The sequence below is a fragment of the Talpa occidentalis genome, unplaced genomic scaffold, assembly GCF_014898055.3.
Source record: "Talpa occidentalis isolate TD23 unplaced genomic scaffold, MPIMG_talOcc4v2.1 talOcc4.6, whole genome shotgun sequence".
In the NCBI taxonomy this organism is placed as follows: Eukaryota; Metazoa; Chordata; class Mammalia; order Eulipotyphla; family Talpidae; genus Talpa; species Talpa occidentalis.
Genome location: NW_023604972.1, coordinates 135,805,018 through 135,827,917, shown reverse-complemented (window position 1 = coordinate 135,827,917; position 22,900 = coordinate 135,805,018). Strand labels below are relative to the sequence as shown.

General features: G+C 52.6%; 1 protein-coding gene across 1 annotated transcript in view; it reads right to left on the bottom strand.

Annotated features, from left to right (window-relative positions):
- Positions 1-22,900, bottom strand: part of CTNND2 (catenin delta 2) — a 697,357-nt gene that overhangs the window by 5,144 nt on the left and 669,313 nt on the right. Inside the window, exons 20-22 of the mRNA XM_037529421.2 lie at positions 7,704-7,830; positions 6,537-6,668; positions 1,338-1,411 (exon numbers count right to left, since the gene is read on the bottom strand). Coding sequence (XP_037385318.2) covers positions 1,338-1,411; positions 6,537-6,668; positions 7,704-7,830 — 333 coding nt within the window. The remainder of the gene's footprint in view (positions 1-1,337; positions 1,412-6,536; positions 6,669-7,703; positions 7,831-22,900) is intronic.

The window sequence follows — 22,900 nt, the reverse complement described above, 5'->3', positions numbered from 1 at the left end:
GATTCCTTTGGTGTGGCCACTCCGAGCCATTCTGTGTCCACTTTCCATTGTGTTTGGGCGGCACGCTGACCCGGGCCTCGAGGGGGCACCCCCGGTGCGCTCTCCTCTGCAGCCCTGGACCCTCCTTATTCATTCGGGGGCCTATTTGCTTTTAGTGAAGACCAAGCCCTAGGGAAGCTGTGAGAGCAAGCGTCAGACAGGCCGTGGGGCTTGGGGACTTACAGGGGCTCCAGATGACACCAGATTCTTCCAGAAGAATCTGTGCATGGACTAGAAATGGGGTGAAGGGACCGCTCTGCCCCCCACTCTCCTGTCTCCTGATGAGGGCTGGTTAGAGAAAAAAATGGCTCAAGGTCGGGAGAGAGTTCTCAGGCCCCTCCTCCTTCCCTGCTCATCCACAGGACATTCCCCCCAGAGAAGCAGAAGCGGGCCCCACTCTCTTTCACAGCAGCTGCCCTGCTGGGTGCTGACAAACATTGGAAGACAACCCCACCCCCTTGCAGGCTGATGTCATCTGTGCTGTGTTGCGACCCGCCTGAGATATGCCAGGGGTCTGGGGCAGCAGCACGAGCCTCCCCCCGCAGTGGTGACTGTGAAGGGTCCCGTTGTTCTGTGACACCCACCAGTGTGGGGAGCATGACGTCTCGGCCCAATGAAAGAGCAGAGGGGGTCGCTTCTGCTCGGCAAGCACCCACAGAGCCAGAGAGAGGATGAGCGAAAAAACCACACACACGCACGTATCAAGTATCTACCGACCAGCACTCCTCACCACACGCACGAACCACTAGACATCCGGATGAGGCGTGACTCCGGCGCAAAAGACCGTGGAAGGGCAGGGCTGGGGGCCATAGAAGGAGCAATCTGCATTCCTAACCAGCTCCGGGGACTGCACCCCCACCAGGCAGAGCAGCAACAGACCCCCGGACTCCACCTCGAGTCCTGCTTAGTTGTTTATGGACTGGATGTGCCCATTTCATCGCTATCACGTGTGGTGCATGCGGTTCAGACGAGAGCTGCCGGGCTACAGGAATAATCCCCCTTCCAGGAGCTGGACAACGGGCCTGGTAAGCAGCACCTTACACCTGGTAACTGCACCTTACACCTTACGCAGCCACAGTGTGTTCAGATGACTTTCCATACCCGAGGCTGTTCTGAGGACTGCCCTGCCGCCCACGTGTGTGGAGTGCCATGTCACCTACACGCGAGGGGACAGCAGCCGGGAATATTATTTGCTTTTTCAGTCCTTCTGCATGGTAGCAAGAAGCTAACCTATTTTATGACTCAGGATGCTCCCCACGCATCAAGGGGGAACGCACGCACCGCGCAGTCTCCTTTACCTGGTTGTGTTTGATGTCCTCCGCGGGCGCACCATATGAATTCCTATACAAAGTGGAAATTCCAGTATTTTGAGCTGAAAGCCAAAGGGAAACAAAGCGTTAGCAGCGAAAACAAGATGTCAAATGAGGACGAATGGTTCCAGAGGCCCGTTCTGGCTCTAACGAGGCCGGTTTCTGTGGGCCCTTCCAAGCGGAAGGCAGTCCCTGGCCCAGAACCCTGCATTTTCCATCCAGGTATTAAGAAAGAAGTGTGGTTATTCCATAAAATCCCACAGCCCGTCAGGTGCTCGCTACAGCGTTCACACTGTCGACAGGGTCAGGGCAGGTGCGGGTAACAGATGGTCATCTCGCAAGTTTTATTGCCTTCTTTTCTGGTGGAAACTGGCGGATAATAAAAGCTTGTCACCTGCATTGAAGCATGCAAGAATCTGTATCAGCAGCTTAGTTCTCAGCTGGAAAATGACAAGAATGAAATTTCTAATTTGAGCTCCCAGAAGTGCTTGATCATCTCCCAGACAGTTCATCGCTCAGAGCTCAGAGGACAGGCGGGCGGCACCACCTGCTCTACCCTGCACGTCTCCAGCCTGTGAGACACAGGGACAGGACCCGGGTCTGGCGTGACCAGCCTGTGGTCTGGAGGGAGGGGGGCAGGGAAGGAAGCAAGAACAGCAGGATGGTCTCCTCCAGTTACCAGCAGAGGAGACCCACTTGCCTGTGTCCTTACCTGGAACCCCTGGGGCTCCTGCCACCAGCTCAGAGGAAGGTTCCGGAGCACCACAACCCTGATAGGCATGGAAAGGCCACGGTTTCAGAAAGCCCTGGACACACTGCCCAGAGCCAGTGGGGTATAAAACATGCCAAAAGTCAAGAAGTTCTAATCTGCTTCCAGTACCCGCAGGATAATGAACATGGCTGACACACTATCCCTTCTCACGCAGGCTACTCCGACAGAGTCAGCACGACCTGTCACTCCTCCCAGGATCGATGCTATAAACACATAAACACGTATCACTGTGCAATGAAACTCCTCTTGGGAAACTGCGCCTAGGGAGGGAGAGCCGACTTTCAATGCTAAAGCCTCTCTGATACACTCTCCGGCTGTGCGTGCATCATCACGGTCTTGTATTCTTGGGAAACCAGCATCTCACTCTTAACCAATTCTAGAGACTCCTCCAGAGCCCATCTACCTTCTCCCCACGCCTGCTCTTCTTCCTTCCTTTCCTAACACCTCAAGGTTCATCTTGATAGGATAGGCAGCTGGATTATGTTCTCCAGCGCCCCTGCCCTCTGCAATTATGGCTGGACCCAAGTGCCCCTCCTGATCTGGCCCCTGCATCTTCCTTGGCATCGGCTGCCTTCTTCCTGCATCAAGGGAGTCCTCGCCATGCTGGCCTCGTTCTTCACTCAGGCTGGCAAACTCTTTTGCTTCAGAGATGTTGGACTTGCGGACCCCACTTCGTGAAAACCACCCCCTCTCCTTGTTGGTGTTTAGACCAAACATCTCCTTGGCCTTGATACCTAAAGTAACGCCTTCCCACCAGCACGCGCCATCCTAACCCACCTCACGTGGCATTGCCTGGTCAGTGAGCGTGTCCTTTTGTTTGCCTTGTGTAGAAACTGCCTATGCTTCTAAGAGAAGCTCCAGGAGAGCAGGAGTGGGTTGTCCTGCCTCCTTTGTAGGTTTCCCCAGGGTCAGGATGGTGCCAGGATAGCCCTGGCCTCGGGGGACCCTCCTAGAGCAAGTGCTTTATTTGCTGGGTGAACGCACAGGTGAGTCAACTTAAAACAATCTGCCTTCTGAGCTATAATTTGCTAAAGGAAAAGATCACTTCAAGGAGCAGGTGAAATTTTGATTGATTCTGTCATCTCAGAATAAAAAATATTTATACACATGTGCAGGACACTTGGAGGATTAGCGCTTTGGCCTCCCTCCCTGGCTCCAGTGCCCTGTCCTCTGCTCCAGTGCCAAGCTCCCTTGTGGCTTTCGAGCTGAAGGTGTCTCTTCTGGAAAGTTCTTTCCTCCTGCTCGTTGGCCACCTCACCTATTTAAAGGAGCCTGCCGTTGAGATTGAACGGATGGCCTGTGCAAAAACACGCAGCAGACGTCTTCCGGCTGCATGGCCCCGTGTCTGAGCTAAGAGTAGACTCCGAGCGAATGGCTTTCCTTGTGCAGGCCCCCAAACTTCCATTTTCCAACGGAACCAACACTGAAGCTTAGAATGGCCTGAAAAGGCATAAGAGAGACATGGACACATGGACTAGATCCTCTGATGTAAAGGCGTTTGGGAGTGCACAGGGGAGGCAAAATCATCCAGGTGGGTTTTAAAGGCAGGTCGTGCAGCTGCGGGGATGACACAACCTCCTCGGATGGTGTCTGCACAGGTCACGCGCCTGGGGAGCAAGGATCTCCGGGAAGCTCCAGCAGCTGCGTGCCTGGGAACAGCTGACTCCCACTTCAGGCCGCCCTGGTCCCCTGGTCGCTGGGAACACCAGGGTGGAAAGCTTTTGAAGACTTCACCTGAGCTAGAAAATGCATCCGGAGAAAGTGAGTGGGGGTGAATCTGGGGCTAAAACCTTGATGGATCTGCATTTCTAAGAGCTCAGTAGGGGAGATTCCCACTGGGAGAAGGGGCTGCTTTCACAGGCTGCATTTTGAGGTTCACTGCCGTGATTTTCCCAGCGCACAGGCAATGTGTCCTTTGGGAGAAATGGTAGGACATCCTCTGAGGCCTAAGAAACAACGAAGGTGGACATTTTTTCAGGTATTTTTCCAGTGCACTGAACGTTGAGTGTCTCGTGGATTTATTCCTGACTGAGAGAAAGCATTGCTTTTCACGCAGAGGTCAGGAGACACCTGCTGTGCAAGAAGAGGCTGGCATGATGGGCACTTGCTAAAGTGCGTGGGTTGGAGGTTGGCAATTCATTCTTTGCATTCCTATATGAAATGCTGGCTCTCCCCAGGCGAGGCTGGGGGTTTAATCTCACCACCATGGAGGTGACAACAACAGCACCATCAGCCTCATCACCAGTATTACTGCCCCCACCACCCTTACTGCTGCTGCGGTATCCCTACCCTCACCACCACCACCACCACCATGACCACAGCCGCCACAGATCACCATCCCCACCCTCACCCACTACTGCCACAACCATTACCACCCTCCATCCCCACCATGAGAACCATCACACTGCCATCACCACCACCACCAGCAGCAGTGGCTCTGTCGCTACCAACACCTCTCCTCCACCAGCACCATGGCCTCCACCAGCACCATCCCATCTCCTCTGTGTCCACCATCACATCTCCACCCCCCCTCAACTATCACCACTGTGATAACAGCAGCAAACTTTTACACAGTACTTTTTGACTTAGAAGAAACCTTTCTGGATAAACAGGTAACTCAATAAAGATCTCAGTGTTCTCGCAGACCTGCTCCATGATTGGCAGTGTAGTTCTGGGCTGCATTTCTAAGTAAGTGAAAGCAAAGCTAAATTTAAGCCTCTAAACAAGTTTGAAAATTGCATTTATCTCAATACTGGAGTTGTCAAGATCCCTGCCTTTTTCTGGGAAGATTAAACGTCTAGACACTTGCTAGATTTTGTTTCTTTCTTTCTTTTTTAATCTTATAATGTGTGCAGGGCATGCTCGCGTTCCACTGAAACTTTCAACATAAACACATCCACATTTAAAAGCTTTTTGAAAGACTCTACTAGGCAAGGCAATTAAAGAGAAAAGTTACACTTCAATAACAATTGTTCTTCTAATTACAGCCTCCATTTGTCCTCGCAGATGCTGGGGAGGGTTACCTAGGGCATGAAGGACCTGGTGTCACTGACTGCAGAGTCACGGCACAGACTGCATTCCCCCTTAAATGTTTTGACTCCAGGGATCTGGAGTTCGGATTCATGACTCTCTTTGATCACTCCAGGAGGAAGCCCAACGAGGGAGGGTGGCATGTCCTCTGGAGTGAGCTCAGTCCTCCCACTAGGAGATGGTTTTGGAGCTAGGGGGATATTTCCTTGGAGGGCCTGTCCCTGGGGGCAGAGGGTGGACCTGGAGGCCGCAGGCCTGTTTCTCGTGCATGTGTGACTGTGCAGCCGTGCAGCGCCGCTGTGGAGAACACGCGCTCTTGGCCCCACCAGGAAGCCAGAGTGGAGGCCTCCTGGCCTGGAGCCACCTTAGTAAGTCACCCGATGTGCTGTTCTGTGTCCCGCGGGTCTACACCTAAACAACGTCAGAGAAGTGAGTCCTATGCTTTCGAGATTCTTCTGCTAAGACGATCTCGAGCGTCTGTTTAGGGCAGTGCCCTCGGTGCTGCACTTTTATGAATGGCTAGTCTGGCCAGTTAAAGCCCCAGACCTCAGGCCTGGGCCCAGGAGGCACCAGCTCCACGTCACGTGGCAAAGAAGGGTGTGGTCCCTGGGCAGATGCTGCTGGCGCTGGCGTGACCCACCTAACCACAGCCCCGCCCAGGCCTTGCTTCTTGGAGGAGCCAAAATGGGTGGGATGGTGTGTGTGTGCACGCGTGTGTGGAAGCCGGAGAGTGTGTGTGTCCCGGGAGAGTCCAGTCAAGCCCGGTGACGGGACAGGCTGGGCATGTTGGAGGGGTGGGGACTGGCATCCATCTTGGTCTCTGCCGGGTCGCAGCTGATGAGGAGGGAAAGGTAGTGGGACAAAGGGCCAGAGGATCTCCGCCTCCTCAGGAAAACTGGGCATCAGCTCTAACGGGTCTGCCTGGGCGTCGCTCGTGGTCAGAGCTTGTCCTCATGCAAGAGAAGGAACATCTCAAGAGCTGCTCTTTGGGGTTCCCTGAAATCCTCTTCTTCCCTGCCCTCCCTTCCTGTCCCCTCCTCTCCGCTCCTAAGGGCGAGGCTTGGCTGCCACACTCACCATCCCCGTGGCCTTTACCCTGCACTGGTCATGCCATCGGGGCCTCCCTGGCGCCCCTCTCTGTAACCTGAGGGAGCAGCAGGAGCTGGGCAAGCGAGGAGGGAAGGGGAAGCAGAGAAGGGCGGAGACTACCGTCTGTGTGTAGAGAAATTATCCCGTGGCCACTTCCAGGGGCAAGAGACTCTGCTTCCCCATCTCTGGAGTCCCGCCTCATCCCCAACTCCGGAACCCTCGCTGCCAAGCTCTCCGGTGACTGCCGCACAGAGGCCTGCACTGCTGTCCAGGCCGCCCAGGGGCGCGGGGCTCACCTGTCGTGGTGTCTTTCCTGGACGTGTGCTCGCCCTTCGCGCCGTGGTACGTGGCGTTGCTGCCCGTGGACTCGTAGTCGGTTTTCCTTTCTTTGAGGCTGATCATTTCCCGAGGTGAAGCAGGGGCACTTGCTACACAGAGAAACACAGAGAAGTTGCAGGTCCTGCCAGCGCCTGAGGGCGGGTCACGTAAACAGCCACGGGAGGACACTGGCCGCACCGTCGGCCACACCATCAGCCACGCGGCTGCAGCCTCCCTGTTCTTCATGCTCTTGTCTTTCTCCACCTACTTACCCCACGAGGGGAGGGGCTGGATATTAGAGGTACAGAGTCCCTGCAGGGCATATCCCTCCAGGCCTCCTCACGCAGCTCCAGGGTCTGTGCCACCCGCCCTCTGCAGGGGGAGGCCGGAGAGCAAGGAGACCTCGGTGGCATCTGTGCTGTGCGCGCAGGAGCGTGTGCTGTGCGCCTGGCCATTTACCCGCTCCCTGCACCCGAGCAAGCCAGAGTGCAGAGACCAAGAGGAAAGCCTGAAGCAACTTGCACGTTGGGTAAGCGCTGCTGGAGCCCGAGCGCCCCTTGTACTAAATGATGGGCTCGTATTTTGCTTTACCTGTTTCTCCACATTAGAGAACGTGACTGAGCCAGGGTGTGAAAAGAAAGTATCTTTACAAGCGACTGAGAGAAATTTGTTAAAATGAAAGCATGGGAACGTGACAAAATTAGAAAAAAAAAAAAGAAACCAAATGACTTAAAAGTTGCAGTTGCTGTAAAAAGAATCTGTCAGTGATTCGTCTGCTGGCGTGAAGGTCATAAAAGCTCCTCAGACACGGAATGGCAACGCCATCACGCTGAGATTGTGGCCCCTCCCGCTCCGGCACCCCAATCAGAGCAACACCGAGCAGCGCCCCCTGGGAAAACGCCCGTGGGAAACCCGACTGAAGGCACCGAGGGCTTTGTTTATACGCGTCCCCCGGCCCTCGTGGACACCCTGGGGGCTCGCAGAAGTGCCACGAGGGTGCCTGGTCCAGAGTGTGCAGTCGCGTGGCACAGAGCACCCACCAAGGCCACGCACACCCATCCCTCCCGAGCGCGTGGCCCTTTGGAGGGCTGTCCTCTCGGGGCCCCCCAAGGGCCGGGAGGGTGGGGGCCACGGGCGCCTCTTACCTGAGCGGTTGTTGGGAGACACGCGCACGGGGGAGATGGAGGGCGTGCGGGAGGAGGAGTAGGGCCTTTGCCGATCCCTCTCGATGGTGGACGACGACGCCACAAAGTGGTACTGCGACCATCCGTCCTGCAACAGATGCGCCCGTTAGGGGGGGCGGTGTGCCACTGCGCTCCGACTCTCCAAGTGCCAGGCCTTTGAATTTGCAAAACCTTTCTACCGTCTGTCAAGAGCAGTTCCCGAGCTGTGCGCCCTCACCAGGTAAGAGTGACCAGAGGGAACGGAGGTCCTGCTCACTGGCTCCAGGCAGCCGCCCCTGCGAGGGCCGGCCCAGAGTGCTGCCTCCATGCCCAGAGGTCGGCTAAGTGGTGTCGCTGCAGACCTGCTTTGGGCCTGAAGCTTTGTTTAAATGAAAACACGAAGCTGAGATTGCTGCATGACCCTGAAGCTGTTCTTCGCCTACCTGGTTGCAGCTCTGTCTACTTTGGGCTGCCCCCAAGTCTTCCAGAAGGGCTCAGTCTTTTGTGGGCGGGAAGGAGTAAGTGACCTGTTAGTACAGGGAGGGGGTCAGGCAGCTTCTTCCCAAGGGTTCCTGCCCTCAGGTGCGTTGCAGCCCCTTTCTTTGCCACAAATGCCCTTCCTGTCTGCGCAAGGTGGTCAGGGCGCCTGTCCTGACATTCACCCTACACCAGCATATTCTCTGGTTTGACCCAGGAATGATGTTTTCCAGTAGAGAATCTACTCAAAATGCCTCTCAACGAATTTCCCCCTTAGCCTTCAAATAGTTATTGAACTCACGAAAAGTGCATATAACTGTTTTTCATTCTAAAATCCATGTCAGTACACTTATCATCTTGTGACTTTAGAAAGCATACAGAAGGAAAAAAGTAATTCCACTTTGCCCCTCCCCAGAGAACTCCTTTTGTAATGTCACATTATTTCCTTCCAGTCTTTTTTCTTTTTTCAAATTCAAGTTTATGGCTACAAAGTAATATGCCAAGTAGTATTGACAGTAGTATTGACAGAAAAGCTCACTGCCCCTCCCCCATTCACAGAGGCTGCCATTTTAATTAATTAAATTTTAAATTTATTTATTTATTTATGCAAGCACTGGGTACAGTCAGAAGCGTGGGAGGGTGAGAGAATTCACCAGAGCCAGAGCGGGGAGCAGAGCAGGCAGAGGGACCGAAGTCCACTGCTGAGGGGAGCAGCGGGCGGCAGGAGAGGTCTGCGCGCCATGTGGGACCCTCGCCCGGCAGCCGGGGATCGAACCGGCGCTGCAGAGGCTGCGGGCACCTTCGCAACCCAGCACTCAACCACTGCGCCACCGGGGAGGCCCCTAAGGCTGCCATTTTAAACTCTTTTTAGCTTCTGATAATGTTTAGACTTTGAAGGGATTCAAGGCTTGGTAGATAATTGTTACAAACATAAAAGGACAAAAGCTAGTGAAGAGTAAAAGTTATAAACAATTTATTTCAATATTCATGCCTCTTTATGTAACTCATTTTCCCCCTGTTGTTTGACGAGTAGGATGCAGCAAGATTAGCAGGACGCCATTTCAAAAGTGACTACCAAACACTCATCTTTAAAATATCACCTGAATTAATAACTGCTTGAACAAATCTATGTGTAAATGATTTAAATGGTCCCAGCTTGATCTGTGGAAAAACGTGAGAAACATGAGATTGATTTTGACCTATCGATGTTTTTTCAGCTGGTGTGACCTGCTGATGCAAAGGTGTAATGTGCAGCACAGAGGAGTATAAATGGGCATAATGGTGACAGGGACACAAACGTGCCGTCTTAAAATAAAAAAGCTATTACCCTGCGCGTGTTAATGACTCACTGATGGCAAGGCTTCCTCAGCAATGCCACAGGAGGTGCCACTTTCCGAGACAGGGAGCAAGGAGGATACCTACCCCACCTCCAATTCTAGGGACTTGGGGGGAAGGTGATGAGAAGGGAACTGGCGCCCTGGGGAGGGTGGTAGGGATGCGATGGGGGAGCGTGTCCTCAGGGAAAATCAGGTGTCAGAGCAAGGAGATGGTGTAGGGTAAGGAAAAATGTGAGGCTTTTCTGCCCTCCCGCCATCAGGACGGATGACAGATCCTTGAGGTCCTGAGTGCATGCCTGATGGCGGCACCTGGAGCAGGGTGTGGGCAGAGGTAGATGGGGTTCACCTGGGCTGAGACTGGGCTTTTAAGGGCGGCGTCACGGGGACGCCAGCAGAAACCAAAGAGAAGCAAAGAGAGAAGCAAAGAAGCAGAAGAAGCAGAAGCAGAGAAGGCCAGAGAGCCCAGATAGAGTGAAGACTTGCTGGGGGCTGGGAGCCTGCCAGCCTCCCGGCCCCCCAGCACCCCTGCCTGCCGTGTGCCTGGTAATCCCAATAAAAGCCTGCAAAAGCCACTGAGGGCTCTAGGACTCTCTCCTCCTTTACCCGGTCTGCATGGGATCAGAAAACCTGCACCGTGGCCATTCCTGCCCCTACAGATGGCAAGAAGGAACGGTCAGCAGAGGATCTTGCTGCGAGCAGACCGTGGGCTCAAGGGGGAAAGGAGTGGGCGGCGGGACGAGAACTAGGGTGGACCGTTGGCGCGGGTTACTGGCCGTTCCGACCAGCGAGGACGGGTAGCTGTGGTGGCTGAACAAGGAGGCGTGAAGGCGCGGGGCATACATCTTCTCTACAGAAAGGCGGCTGTCGTGGGAAGGCCGGGGGTCAGGGTGCAACTGAGCTAAACGGTTCAATTGGTCCCAGACCCTAAAGCACAAGAGGAAAACAACTTACATAACTTGCTCCTTGAGGCTTCTGTTTGCAGACACAGCTTATGTGACCAGCGTGTGCCAGGGAAGCAAACCACCTGAGCCCAGGGCCAGCTGGAGACTGAGAATGCAGAGAGGGGGCCACCAGGAGGCCGGGGCCGCCAGCGCAGACTCAAAACCCCAGTTGTCTGAAGAAAACCTCTGCACTTCATGCGTGAGCCGCCCTGGCGCCAGCTGGGGAACTTCAGGCAGATCCACATTTCTTTGCCCATCTCACTTTTCAGCCAATACAACATAATTGCTTTATTTTCAGCCCTGGACCCCGAAACTTCTAGAATGCTTTGTTGACCAAAAAAAAAAAAAAAAAAAATCCTCAAATATGCCCCCAAAGTGGCAGGTCCTTTTGTCTCACTTGCAACCTACAAGGTGTAGCATGGGGGTCGAGCAGCGGCTTAGGAAGCTGCTTTAGTCAAAACCTTGGCTTCTTTGGTGAAGAGTGATGCTATTCCCTGCGTCATTAAAGGGGAGTGAGGAGCTTCACAGCCACAACCCAGCTAACGTCTGACATATTCTGGAACCTAAGGAGACTCTGGATGTGACAGCAGCTCAACTCTGGACCTGGTTTTACAGGACAGGATGAAAATGGGCAACTCAGCCACCCTCGTGCAGGTGGCGGGAGTTTTGTTTTGCTCAGCAGTTCAGACTCCATGATCCTTAGATCGCACTGGGACCAGGTAAGTATCTGCATCTCTGGAAACATCAGGAAAGTGGATGGAATAATCAAGCTACTTATGAAGGAGGTAAAATGGGGTGCATAAAGATGTACCCCATTAGCTTCAAATCCTCCGTAAGACCCATCCCTAAGAATGCAAACGCACTGGGAGATGTGATCTCGCAGGTGTGTGGGTGATGGGGTCAGCAGACCCCTGGGGTGTGTATTAGAGGTAGAGGACATCTCTGCACATGCCCCGTGATTGTCACATGCAGACACAGAAGCTGAGCAGGGAGGCGGGGAGAGGGAACTTCAGGAGCAGGCGTGAGACACAATGAAAGCTCTTGATTAGAGCAGCTTCCCGAGCCACGCTTGGGGGTCCCTGAAGGAGCAGGCAGGGGAGGTAACTCTCTTGCACCGATGCAGAGTGACATGGCGACGTCACTATGTTCAGCGCTGCCCAGACGGGGTTAATCCTGATGGCACGTCCATCCAGGGTCTCAGCAAACAGGTAACACGGGTCTCCAGAGAGCAGATGCGGCTCAGCCACACTCATTTTACTTCTGCTGAGTCATTCATGACCTGGAGGGCAAATCTCAAGACCCTCCACATCCTCCGTTGCATGGAAGTTTTAATCATTCCATTGCAAACAGTTTTTGCTTTCTAAAGCAGAAGAGAAATGAAGACACATTTTCTTTGGTAAGGTTATTACTAAGCACACTGTCCTGAGATTGTCTTGCCAAGTACATACTTGTTATCTAGCCACTCGCAATCAATTAATTATTCATTTGCCTCCCACTGTCACTCAGAAAGGCTTGAACGTGGTTTACATACATACATACAATTTGGGGGAGGGGCTTCGACCTCTTTCACCTGCCACTTTGACCAGTGTTTCCTTAGACGTTTAACTCAGTGTGGGCCAGAGGCTTTTTCCTGGATTCTACCCGATTGGGCGCTTAGACGTAATTCCCCTTCATGTCATCCCTTCAGCTTCCAGGGGTCAGATAAGAAGGGCCAGGGAAGAAAAACAGAGAATGAAGAATAGCCACAGCAATGAGGGAGGCTGTTAATCCTTCACGAGGTGATAAGGAGCCCTTTAATGTCTGCGGTTCACCTCCAGCGAATGACCCAGAAGTTCTGCCCTTGAGCTCAAGACCCAGCCAAGCTGTCAAAATGTGATATGATATCTGTGCTTCCAATTGGTTTTTATTTTTAACACATTAAACTTAAAAGTGGAGATTGTTAAATTGTTCCGAGTATATAGAGAGAGAAATCCAGAAGAGTTCAAAGTCATTGAACTTCAAATTGCCACCAGGAATAATCTGATTTCCTTTATCTTATCCTTTTACTGTTCTTCTGCCAGTTTCAGCTTCTGTGTTAAAATTCCCGATGACTTTATGACACCGGACTGTCCCCACAGTGACTGTCTGCGCTGTCGCAGGTCCAGGGGACTCGGGAAGCAAGGTGATGCCCTCTCCGCAGCCCCCTGCCTTCTGGACGGATGTCTGTGGGGCGGTCACTTAGTTCCCACAGATGGTCCCCTGAACTATTTTTCAGTCCCTGAACTCACAACAATCTCTGTTTTGTATTTCTGACCATCCTGTAAACAGCTTCGAGAACTGTGTTCCCCGAGAGACACGCACTGACCGTTCAGATGAAGGAGCCAGGCTTTCCAAACGGCCCCCCGAAGGTTAGCGAGCCGCCCGCGCCCCGTGGTGGGCTCTGCCCGGTGCCCAGGATTTCCTCCATTCCTCTCAGCACGTGGCCGGGTCCGGTCGTGGGCGGAGGCTGAGCTGGAGCCGCGTGTCAGAGCCACTGTCACCTTGGCTCACCCCAGGAAGGGAGTGGGAATCAGCCCAGCAAACAGGAGCACGGATCTAATTACAGTGGGCTTACGTCCCGATAAACCCATCATAACGTCAAAATATTGTGAAGTCGAAGCTGCATTTAATCCACCTAAGCTAAGCAACACCACAGCTCCGCCCAGCCCGCCTTCTGCACACTCAGCTCTGGCCTCGGTCCACTCTCACGACGGGGGGCTGAGTGGGAGGCACAGCTCCCCGCCCGCCCACGACAGAGGACTGGCCACATGTGGCTCGCCCGGGAAAAGATCAAAACTCATCCTATGAAGTATGTTTCTGGCGAAGATGCGGCACTTTCACGCCCGCGTAAAGGCCGCCACGAGCCACGGCCAGCTGGGGCCTCGGTCCACAGCTGCCGGTCAGCGCGGTCTCAGGTCTTTCCCATCAACTAAGGGCAAGTCAATTCGCTGGGGTGCTTAACAGTCGAAACGCCTGGACCTCCGTTGCCGAGGTCCTGGTTAAATGGTGCTTGTAGGGCTGGGGCCCTGGTATTCTCAAATGCCCCCAGGGGTGTTCGTGGCCACTGGCTGGCAGTTTCTGTGCAAAGTTGGCGGGCACTAATGAGGCACAGAACACACATCAAGGTGCTGAATCCCGGGAGGTCCCGGAATCCACTGGGGACCGTCCGATAAGGCTTTCTTAAGGTGGACTCTACGGGGACAAAACTAGGTCCCAACCTCAGCGTGGGAAGTGCCACACACACCCGGAGCCCCAGGCATGCCCAGTGACCCCGACTCTCTGTGTTATTCAATTTCACTTTGATGAGGCAGCTCCCTCCACCCGGCACGCACCTGCCTTTTGCACCCCGCCAGCTCTCCCTTCTGCTTGGTTGTGTGCTCGCCAAACAGAAGACCATTCCTGGCCATTAAGCCATGGCTGCTAACCGAAGCCCATGTCAGAGGTCTGGGGGCGCTGTCAGTGATGCTGTGACAGCTTTTCTCCGCTATCAACAAAATGCTCTGGCATCTAGCAGCGCCCTGTGGGCCGGCGCCTTCCCAGCTGTGAGCAGGCCCGGCCTTGCTTGGCTCCTAGGCCTGGTACCTGCCGTAGCACTTGCAATAGAAGCATCTAATAAATGCTAGCTGCATCTGATGGCTTGAGATGACTGCATTCATTACAAAAGTATTAAATAATTTATTACTCTTGGGTGAAATGATAATCCACAGCACGGGCTTCACAGCTAGCCTACAGCTCGTATTCTGCAATTCTGTAACAAAGGCAGGTTATCAGAACCTAAAAATGTTTGACTTTAGCTTAGAGAAACCTCTTCCGCCAGCTCCTGCTGCGGGTAAGCCTTTCTTCATGCTAGCCTTGCACCTGGGCTGAGGGCCGTGCTAGTTTAGGTAAAAGGCACCTAAAACAAAACAAATAGGGCCTCCAGCCAGCCTGCTGCATCTTACATGGTGACTCGCTCCCTGCCCATGTTGCCACGGGAGGTGCATGAAATTGTCTCTTCTCTAGCCCATCCTAAAAATGATTTGGGAGGGCATTATGCCTGTGGCACGGGTCCTGGTCAGAGCTGGCTGCATCCAGAGCTCTCCATGCACATACTGGCACCTTCCTCTGCTGCCTGGTGCATCCTGTAGCTCAGAAAACACTGCACCTGTCCCCAGAGAACATGCTCCCCAAACCAAAATCCTTAGCAGAACCAGGAGGAAGAAGGCGGCCTGGCTCCCATTCCCCCTGAGATCTGCATCACTGCCTTTAAGGGTGCAGGAGCCCACACCTGCTGCTTGTGTGCACCCCAGAGGAGCGGTTCTTACTGGGTCACCTGTCGGGAACAATCCGGGGCAGAGAGCGCTGAGGACGGGAGTCTGGGCAACAGAGCGTCGAGATAGGCTGGAAGGAAGCCCAGGCCTGCAGGCGCCTGCTCAGAAGCCAGGGAACATGCCGCCTGGCCGGGGAGCGCTGGTGCACCCCATTCCCCGAGACTGTGAGAAGGGAAGGGGTGCCTCCCAATGGAGGAGGAGAGACAGGGTTGTGCAACCATCCCAGGCAGGACAGAGTCACGGTTGTTTGGGGCAGACGGGAAGAGAGTTTTGGAGCCTTCGGTATCTCTAACATGGCTTTGATGCTGCGCCAGGGACTGGACCCACAGGCAGACTAGCAGGCAGGGAGGCAGCCACTGAGCCCCCAGCGCCCCCACACTCCCGTCGACCCTCCCCTTCTCCCCCTCAATTCTTGGTTCAGGCGTCCATATTTACATAAACACAAGCCCTGCCCTCGCTGGCTTCTCCACAGGTGTCTGCAATCAAAGGTGTGCGTGCCCTGTCCTCGCGCTCCCAAGCACCTTTTGCATCAGCACAATTTCATGTGCAGGTAACACAACCTGGGAGGCAAGCCAGGCCACAGGTGGTAGCCATAGAGGGTGGAGGTGGGAGGTGAAAAGAAGGCTGAGCAGCTCCATTTTCCCTGCACAGGGAGTAGGGAGAGAAATTGCACAAGCAAAGAATTTTGAGACAAGGAAAGCAAGAGGAACTATCTCCAGGGCTAGTTAGACTAGGGGGCCCGGGGACTAGGGCCCGAGAAGAGTGGTTCATCCAAATCCTCATCCCCGGCTGCAGCAGATGAGACCAAGAGGGAATGGATTGCAAGTTAGTCGGTTACGATCTCTGGCCTCTGAAAGAAGTTCTAGGAGCAGATCACCATGGGGCAGAGGGGGCCATTTTGGTGACTACCCGCAGCCCAGACGAGAAGTTACGTGGTCACATCCCACTCACTGTTCCGTTTCCAAAGCCCGTCTTGTAAGTTTCGCTTCTCTGCTTTGAGCTGAGTTAACAATTCTTTTCTAATGACACGTCTGCCTCAGACAAAAGCATCAATACAAAATGACCTTGAAACTGGAGAGCACTTGTTCATTTCCAGGGGCGATGTCAGCTGGAACCCACACTACGCTCAGACACCACCAGCCAGTGTATTGTCACCGCACCCTCCTTTTCTTTTTAAAACAGCTCTGGAACTTCCTTCATTTGAGATTTATTTGGCCTCTAAACAAGAATTTCTCAGTAGGCATTCAGAGACTATTTGGCTCTGAAGGAACAAATACAAGTTTTTCGCCTTAGTCGTCCTTGAAGGCTCTTGGCCCATAAAGCTTGTCAATTCTAATTTGCTTTGAGTGACTTGAGGTATAGCGAAAGTCGTGTGGATCCTTTGGGCTTTCAGCCACCAGCCCATCCACTCATTCAACCTGGAACACTCGCGGCCTGTTACCCAAATTCTTTAACAACTTCTTCACTTGAGAAATGGTGTCTCAAATGCAAGTCCAAACACAAATTGCTGTTACCCTCTGAAAAAGGCAACAAAAACATCGATGCCCATTTAAGAAATACCTGATTGCCCCAAATTGTGTCTGTTTCCCAATCATTTTTAAGTGGCCCAAACCTACTCACGTAACGATGCAAAGCGGAGAAAGATCTCATATTCATGGCAGTGACGCGTCCATCCGCCTTGTTGCAATAAAAGCAACAATATGGGGAAGGGGAACTTCAATCGGGGTTCTTTGGCTGAAGGCCAAGCCCGATTTTGGATGTCAGTGAAACCTCAGCTCCTCTTTGCAGTAATGAAACAAGCTTCCATCTATTTTTAAGGTAAACTGTTCGTTAAAGATTCATTAAAACTAATTCCATCAACAATTCCAGAAGCTATTAGAGTTAAATATTTAAACTAAATCTTAAGGGCCAAAAGGGAGTATTTGCAGTTTAATGCAGAAATAAATATCACCTGACATAACAGTTACTTTCATTAGTTTCAGCTCTACTGCTTCTAATGAAATTTAATTAAATTGATGTGGACACTTAAAGGTACAGTAGATCTAAGGAAAGAATCTTTGCTGGACCATCCCAGGATGCAAACACCAAGGCAATCCAGCTCAGGAATTCACTCCACGGTCACTGGCTGGATTCTAAGGAAACGATATGGGGTGGATTTGACAAGGGATGTACGTGACTTGGTTGAAGAAAGCACGCCGTTGTTAATGACCAGTAGTGACTTGCTACCAAGTAGGGAAACTGAAGTAAGAAAGGATCGGTCCTCCCGCTATTTTAGACCTTAAAACAGTCTGATATGGATCTTGTACAATGTCCTCTGGGTTCTAATTAGTGCTACAAAGTCAAATTCGGGGTGAAAATGAACAAAGTTCAGTTTGTAGCTTTACAAACCCAGTCTGCTACTGGTACTCAAGTCAGGTGAAGCTAAAGACACTTGTCAGTGGTCAGCAAATCCATTGCTCATCCTGCATCCCAACCTCCAGTTCTCTACTCTCCATCAAAATGCTCCAAGCAGGGGAGCAGAGGCAGAGTCGAGTCGAGGGGTGTGCTCTCTGCTGAGCTTTTCTGGGGTAACCACAGGTTGCATTTAGTTAACAAACATGAATAAGTGCCTAGTGCTGGGCTGAGCCAGGGGGTGGGCAGGGGACGAGGCAGGCATGGCACCCGAGGGGCAGGCGGTCACAGAACATGATTGCATCACAGCACGTTTGCTGAAGAGCAGGGGAGCAAAGTATTTGTCATTAGGAGGCCTCGCTAGCCTGGTAGAACTGGAGAGAGTCACGGAGGCTTCCTGGAGAAAGTCACAGTCAAGCAGACTGGATCAGCCAGGCTTGGTAGGAGAGGAGGGAGGTCATTCTTGGCTGAGGAATAAACCCTGGCCTGGCAGTGCAAAGGCCCTGGGGTCGGCACAGCTGTGTGTCTGCTGTGAGAGCAAGGCGGTCTAGCTCAGGGGCCCGTGTGGCTGAAACAACACGAGAGGAGTTCAAGAAACAGAAGCTTCAGCCTGCTTATATCGAGGGCCCTTTCTAAGACCTGCTCTGAATAGTACAGTCATCACTTCCTTTTCTGCTTGAAAAGGACTTTCCAAACTATTTAATCTATAGGGGCACACAATCTTTATTATCCTGTCTATGTGCAGAAGCCTGAGCCTGATGGAGAGTCAGAGCAGTTCGCTGGAGGAGGCCAGGCAGGTCCAGGCAGGTCCTCAGCTGGGGATGGCATGTCCAAGCAAACCGCACCGCGTCCCCCCAGAGAAGGAGCCAGCTCATGGTCTCTCCGCCGGTCCAGTGCATTGGCCAGGCTCTGCTCCCTTGCTCCCTGCTCCCTGCCAGAGCCTGCTGGGTAGGAGGTTGGGGGCTTCAGGGCAGAGGAAGGAAGAGTTTATGAGAGAGGGAGGAGACAGAAATGAAAAAAAAAGAGAAGACACCCATATCCTCTCCTCCCAGCACACCCCCATCTAGAGGGATTCACCCAGAAAGGAGCAGGAAGGCTGACGTCGTCGCCCACAGTCAGGAGCGGTGGCAGCCTGCCAGCACGCTCCGCGCGTTCTCCAGGTCCTGGTCCAGCCCGGGCCCCTCCTTTCGTCTCTGGGGGGTTTTGTTGGCTCTTACTGAAAATGCTATGGGTAAGAGTTTGAGAAAGAGCAGAGGCGGAGAGGAAACGTGTAATGGGGCTGCGCTCCGCGGGCTCCCCTGACGTGGACATCCATTCGGCCGCGGCTATAACTTAGTCACTTCTTGTTTATAGCTGCCATGGGCATCGATTTCCACTTTCCCACAATTGATTTTTTCTTCCCTTCCCATTTGTACCTTTGTTTTTGGACAGATCTCGGATGATGGGTGACGGAGAACTGTCTCAGGGAGGGCGGGGACCTTCCCTGTCGATACAAACAGCAACAAGTGAGTGCCCAGGCTGAGGGAGGAGACAGCATGCAGCTGGGTGTAACCTCAGCCTCTTCTGTCTTCCACCCTAATTTGACATCAAAGGACTCAGAAAAGAAAGAACTTGAGGCCTGAGAGCTGCACGTGTGCGGAACCAGAGTAAGGGTTGTCTTCGTGTTGTAGAGCAACCCCGATACAAAACGGGGTGCCTGACTGTGGGTCCTCACCCGCGCGCTTAAAAGGACTTATCAATGTTCCACTGCAGGCCCACGTGAAAGGTTCATAAAAGGTTTGTTTACAAGGGAAGGGGAAATGAGGAAATGCACAGCTCAGGGAGAAAAGTGGGAGACAAAGTTTTAAATGAGTCCTACCCGATCCGCCGATCTGGAACCCCAAATGGCGCTCTGAGAGCTGGCTGCGAGCCAGGAGCCGTGAAGCCAGGGGGCAAGCGATAGTGAGCCCCCCAAGGCCCACGTGTTTGGTTTTTATACCCAACCTGGCTGCCCAACTCCACCCTCAGGTCCCAGCCGCCCTCCCTTGGGTGGTGACGGGATTTGTCTTTCCCAGTGTCCTGATGGCTTTGGTCTGGAGTGGGGGTGGCGTCCACAAAGCCTGCATGGGATTAGCTCAGGACATCCTCTCCCCCTAACATTCGGATCTGGTCAAAAGTCCGCAGGGTCTTCCTGTCACCTCTTGGTGAGGAATTTTTCAGCACAGTAGGAAAATGAATTGACTCCTGTTAAGCAACTTCTTTGAAATGACAGCTCTACATCCACCCATTTAATTTAATTCTGTAGCGGATTTTCTGCTTTTCTATCACCCACTTAGATCCTCGCAGAGTAGAAATCCTGAGCTCTCCAGGCGGCTCCGTGCTCACAGAGAATTAAAGTCTTCCTCGCTCTTTCCGCGAAAGTGAAAATACAACGTTTTGCATTTTGACCATGTCAGGCTTTTTCTTTGACACTATTTCCACCTAACTTCCCAGTTCTTGTTGGACTGTTTTGGATTTTTTAATGTTTGCCCCAGGCGGGTTGGGGGACGAAACGCTGGGCTGGGCTTCGCAGCGGGTCTGTCTCCAGAAAGCAGGGAAAAGCCACCCAGGGCCGTGTCCACTCTCCCCGCTGCCGTGGTGCGGACGGTCGGGGAAGCCACGGGCATCACTGACTATCCATAATTACTTATTGATTTCTTGCTCTGTGCCAGCCATGGAGGCAGGAGCCAGTGGCATGAATACGAGAGCAGTGAGCAAAGTGCCGTGAAGGGCACGACCCCCTCCCATCGGGCTGTTAGTCACCTGCTGGGTGCGACCTGCAGTTAGGAGTCCACCTTGGTGCCCATAAAAGGGAGGACATTTAAAGGTTGGTTTTAAGTTTTGTGTCTCATCCAAGGGCAGGGGTCCTCAACAGCGAGCACACTATCTCTACCCAGAGATACTCAGTTTGGCTTTCTTTGCAACACCAGCTGGCTATGCAAGAAGCCACCTGTGGGTGGAAGGGTGGGGGTGCTACTGAGACACACCCGTGAAAACACCAGGCCATGCGTATCAGCGGGGGAAACAGTCTGGCTTCCAACCCCACCGATCATCAGAGTTGGACTCTGACATCTCTCTCGTCACTTCATCGCGGCATCTCTGAGCTAAGCAATCAGTTACTCAGGGACCAGGTTGCACTGTTCTCTGTTCTCTCTGAAGCCCTCTGAAATAGCCAGAGCAGAATAACGAGCCCAGAGCAAAATAATGAGCTGAGAACCATCAGCCAAACCCTGGAGCCATCTCCTCCTCTCTGATGTAGGTGCTGCCCTGTGCTTTTCTGTGACAACTTCGCAGGGTTTGTTTTAAGGGCCCAGCCTGTTTTCTAGGCAAGAAGCCCATGGAGAAATGACGGAACGAGGAACAGTGTGCAGCCTGTCAGTTCCTATCTCCCCCCTCCCCCCCAGTGCTGGAGGCACTGTCACTGCTGCTTCTCCCACCTGCCCTCAGGACACATCTGTGCCTCCAAAGGCAGAAGCAGCACCAACCCAGCTGTGATGACACAGGTCAGTTTCCCTGGGGAGCAGCCCGTGGCATCACACAGGGGTGGCTCCAGGCTGCAATGTGGTTTTTCTCGGGACCCTATGGGGTCACCTTGAGCTTCCCAGGGGCTTTGATGGGGCAGAGTGGCCTCACCCAGTGAGTCCTATTGAGACCCAGAGACCAGTGTATGTAGGGAGGTGCAGACAGAAGCCGGGGACCCCACTGGCTCACTCTGGGAATCTAGAAATGAGTCCCCCACAAGACAGATGTCACGGGAGGTGACAGGCTGATCTACAGGTCAGCCACCCACCACTAGGTAGGAATTATCCACCAGCCAGTGGAATATTCAGTGGAATATGGGCTGCAATTCTTTAGTAAAAGGCTATATTATTTTTGCAGAGAGAAACATGATCTCATTTACATTTTTTTAATCAAGAGAGTACTGTTTAACAATCACTGAGGAAAGATTTGAATCCAAAGCCTGAAAACTGTGCTAAATTATGTTCAAATCTGAGTCCATGTGACACCCACACTTACATTTTAAGTGACGGCTCTATAAGTAACCCCTGAATGCAAGATGCATCATGTAACATTTCAGACCAAAGTCTGTTACTGAATTTGTGTTCGCAAAGCCCCACTAAATTATACCAATAAAATAGGCATCTTCACTGTCTGGGGATGAGACAAACTTCAATTTTCCATGTCATTAACTGGAGGCTGCATGGAAAGTCTTCACGGACACTGGTGGACAAAAAGGAATTTAAAAGTTGGGAGGCAGAGTCATCGACAGTTAAAGTAAAGGAAAAACTGCTATTTGTAAAACAAAGTCAAGCCATCTACTTTATTTTGCCAAAGATAACGGATATAATTCATTTCTCTCATTGACGCCATTCCCATTTTCTCGCACAAAGTAATCTTTATTTCGAGTGAGAGTTTTTCTGCTGGCCCTGCATTGAGAATCCGGCCCTTCGGGAGCTGACATTATTGTACAGAGTTGGAAAGCGGGTTCATGCCAACTTCTAGGGAGAAGTGACTTGGAAGTTGACAGAGCAAATGCTCCCATAACTCATCTTGAGCCAAGGAAGAAAACTATCTTCTATAAAAGTGCAAATAGGTCTTTTCTAGCTAGTAACTATCATAGCGCCATTATGCTGCTTCATTTTCAGCTGTGCGTTCAAGCCATTCATCATGTTTAAAAGTCATTCTTCAAAAGTTTGAATTAAAAATGTATTCATTCCAACGAATCTGCGCTACAATTATTTCAGATTCCTAAGGAATGGGAATTAATTGTCATTACTAATTTAGACCTGGGGGAGAGGCTTGAAAGATTATATTCAGGGGTTGTGATTCTAAAAGTGAGGGGAAATGCAGATGGTCAAGATGGGCAAGTTGACTGGAAGACCAGGGTGGGGAGTGAGGTGAAGGCTTGCAGGAGGGTTCTGAAGGTGGGCGGCAGGGAGGGAAAATGAACTGGGTGCACAGAGGTCAGGTACAGCTGGCAGCCAAGGTCAGGCACAGCTGGAGACCAAGGTCAGGTACAGCTGGAGGCCAAGGTCAGGTATAGCTGGAGGCCAAGGTCAGGTACAGCTGGCAGCCAAGGTGGGTCGGGAGCAGAGTCTGAGCAAGGGAGTGAGGCTGAGGCTGCCTCTGACACATCTCAGGGACTGTGCCTGGACTCCATCTGGAGGACACTGGGAACCCCTGAAGGGTGTGGCTCTGAGGAGCAATTTTACCATATTTGCTTTCTAGAACATTTGCCTAGTTGCCCTCCTGAGAATGGACTGGGGAGAAACAAGGCTGAAGGGTCGGAGCCCAGTTAGGAATCTGTGGCAAAAATCCAGGATTATGGAGCAGCCACAGTTCCATGACGGCGGAAAGCAGTAGGGGGAGGTCGACGTCTCGGGTTTTCTGTGGGGTTGGATGCAGATGTGTGAAGCACAGGAAAGCGCCAGGATGGCCCCTGGGCACCGGCCGGGGGATGGGCAGTGGGCTGTGTCATCACTGCTAGGAGGCTGTTGGAAGAGAAGCTGACCAGGAAAAACTGGCCTGTCTGAGAGCTGAGTTCGTCTGTGGGGCCGTGCAGACTTGTGAGGGAGAGCTGGCAGGTGGCAGATATGTGAAGGGAGATTGGGGTGAGAGAAACAGATTTGGGGGACCACGCCATGCAGCTGGGAACTGTCTGTTTGATATTTACAAACTTGCATACA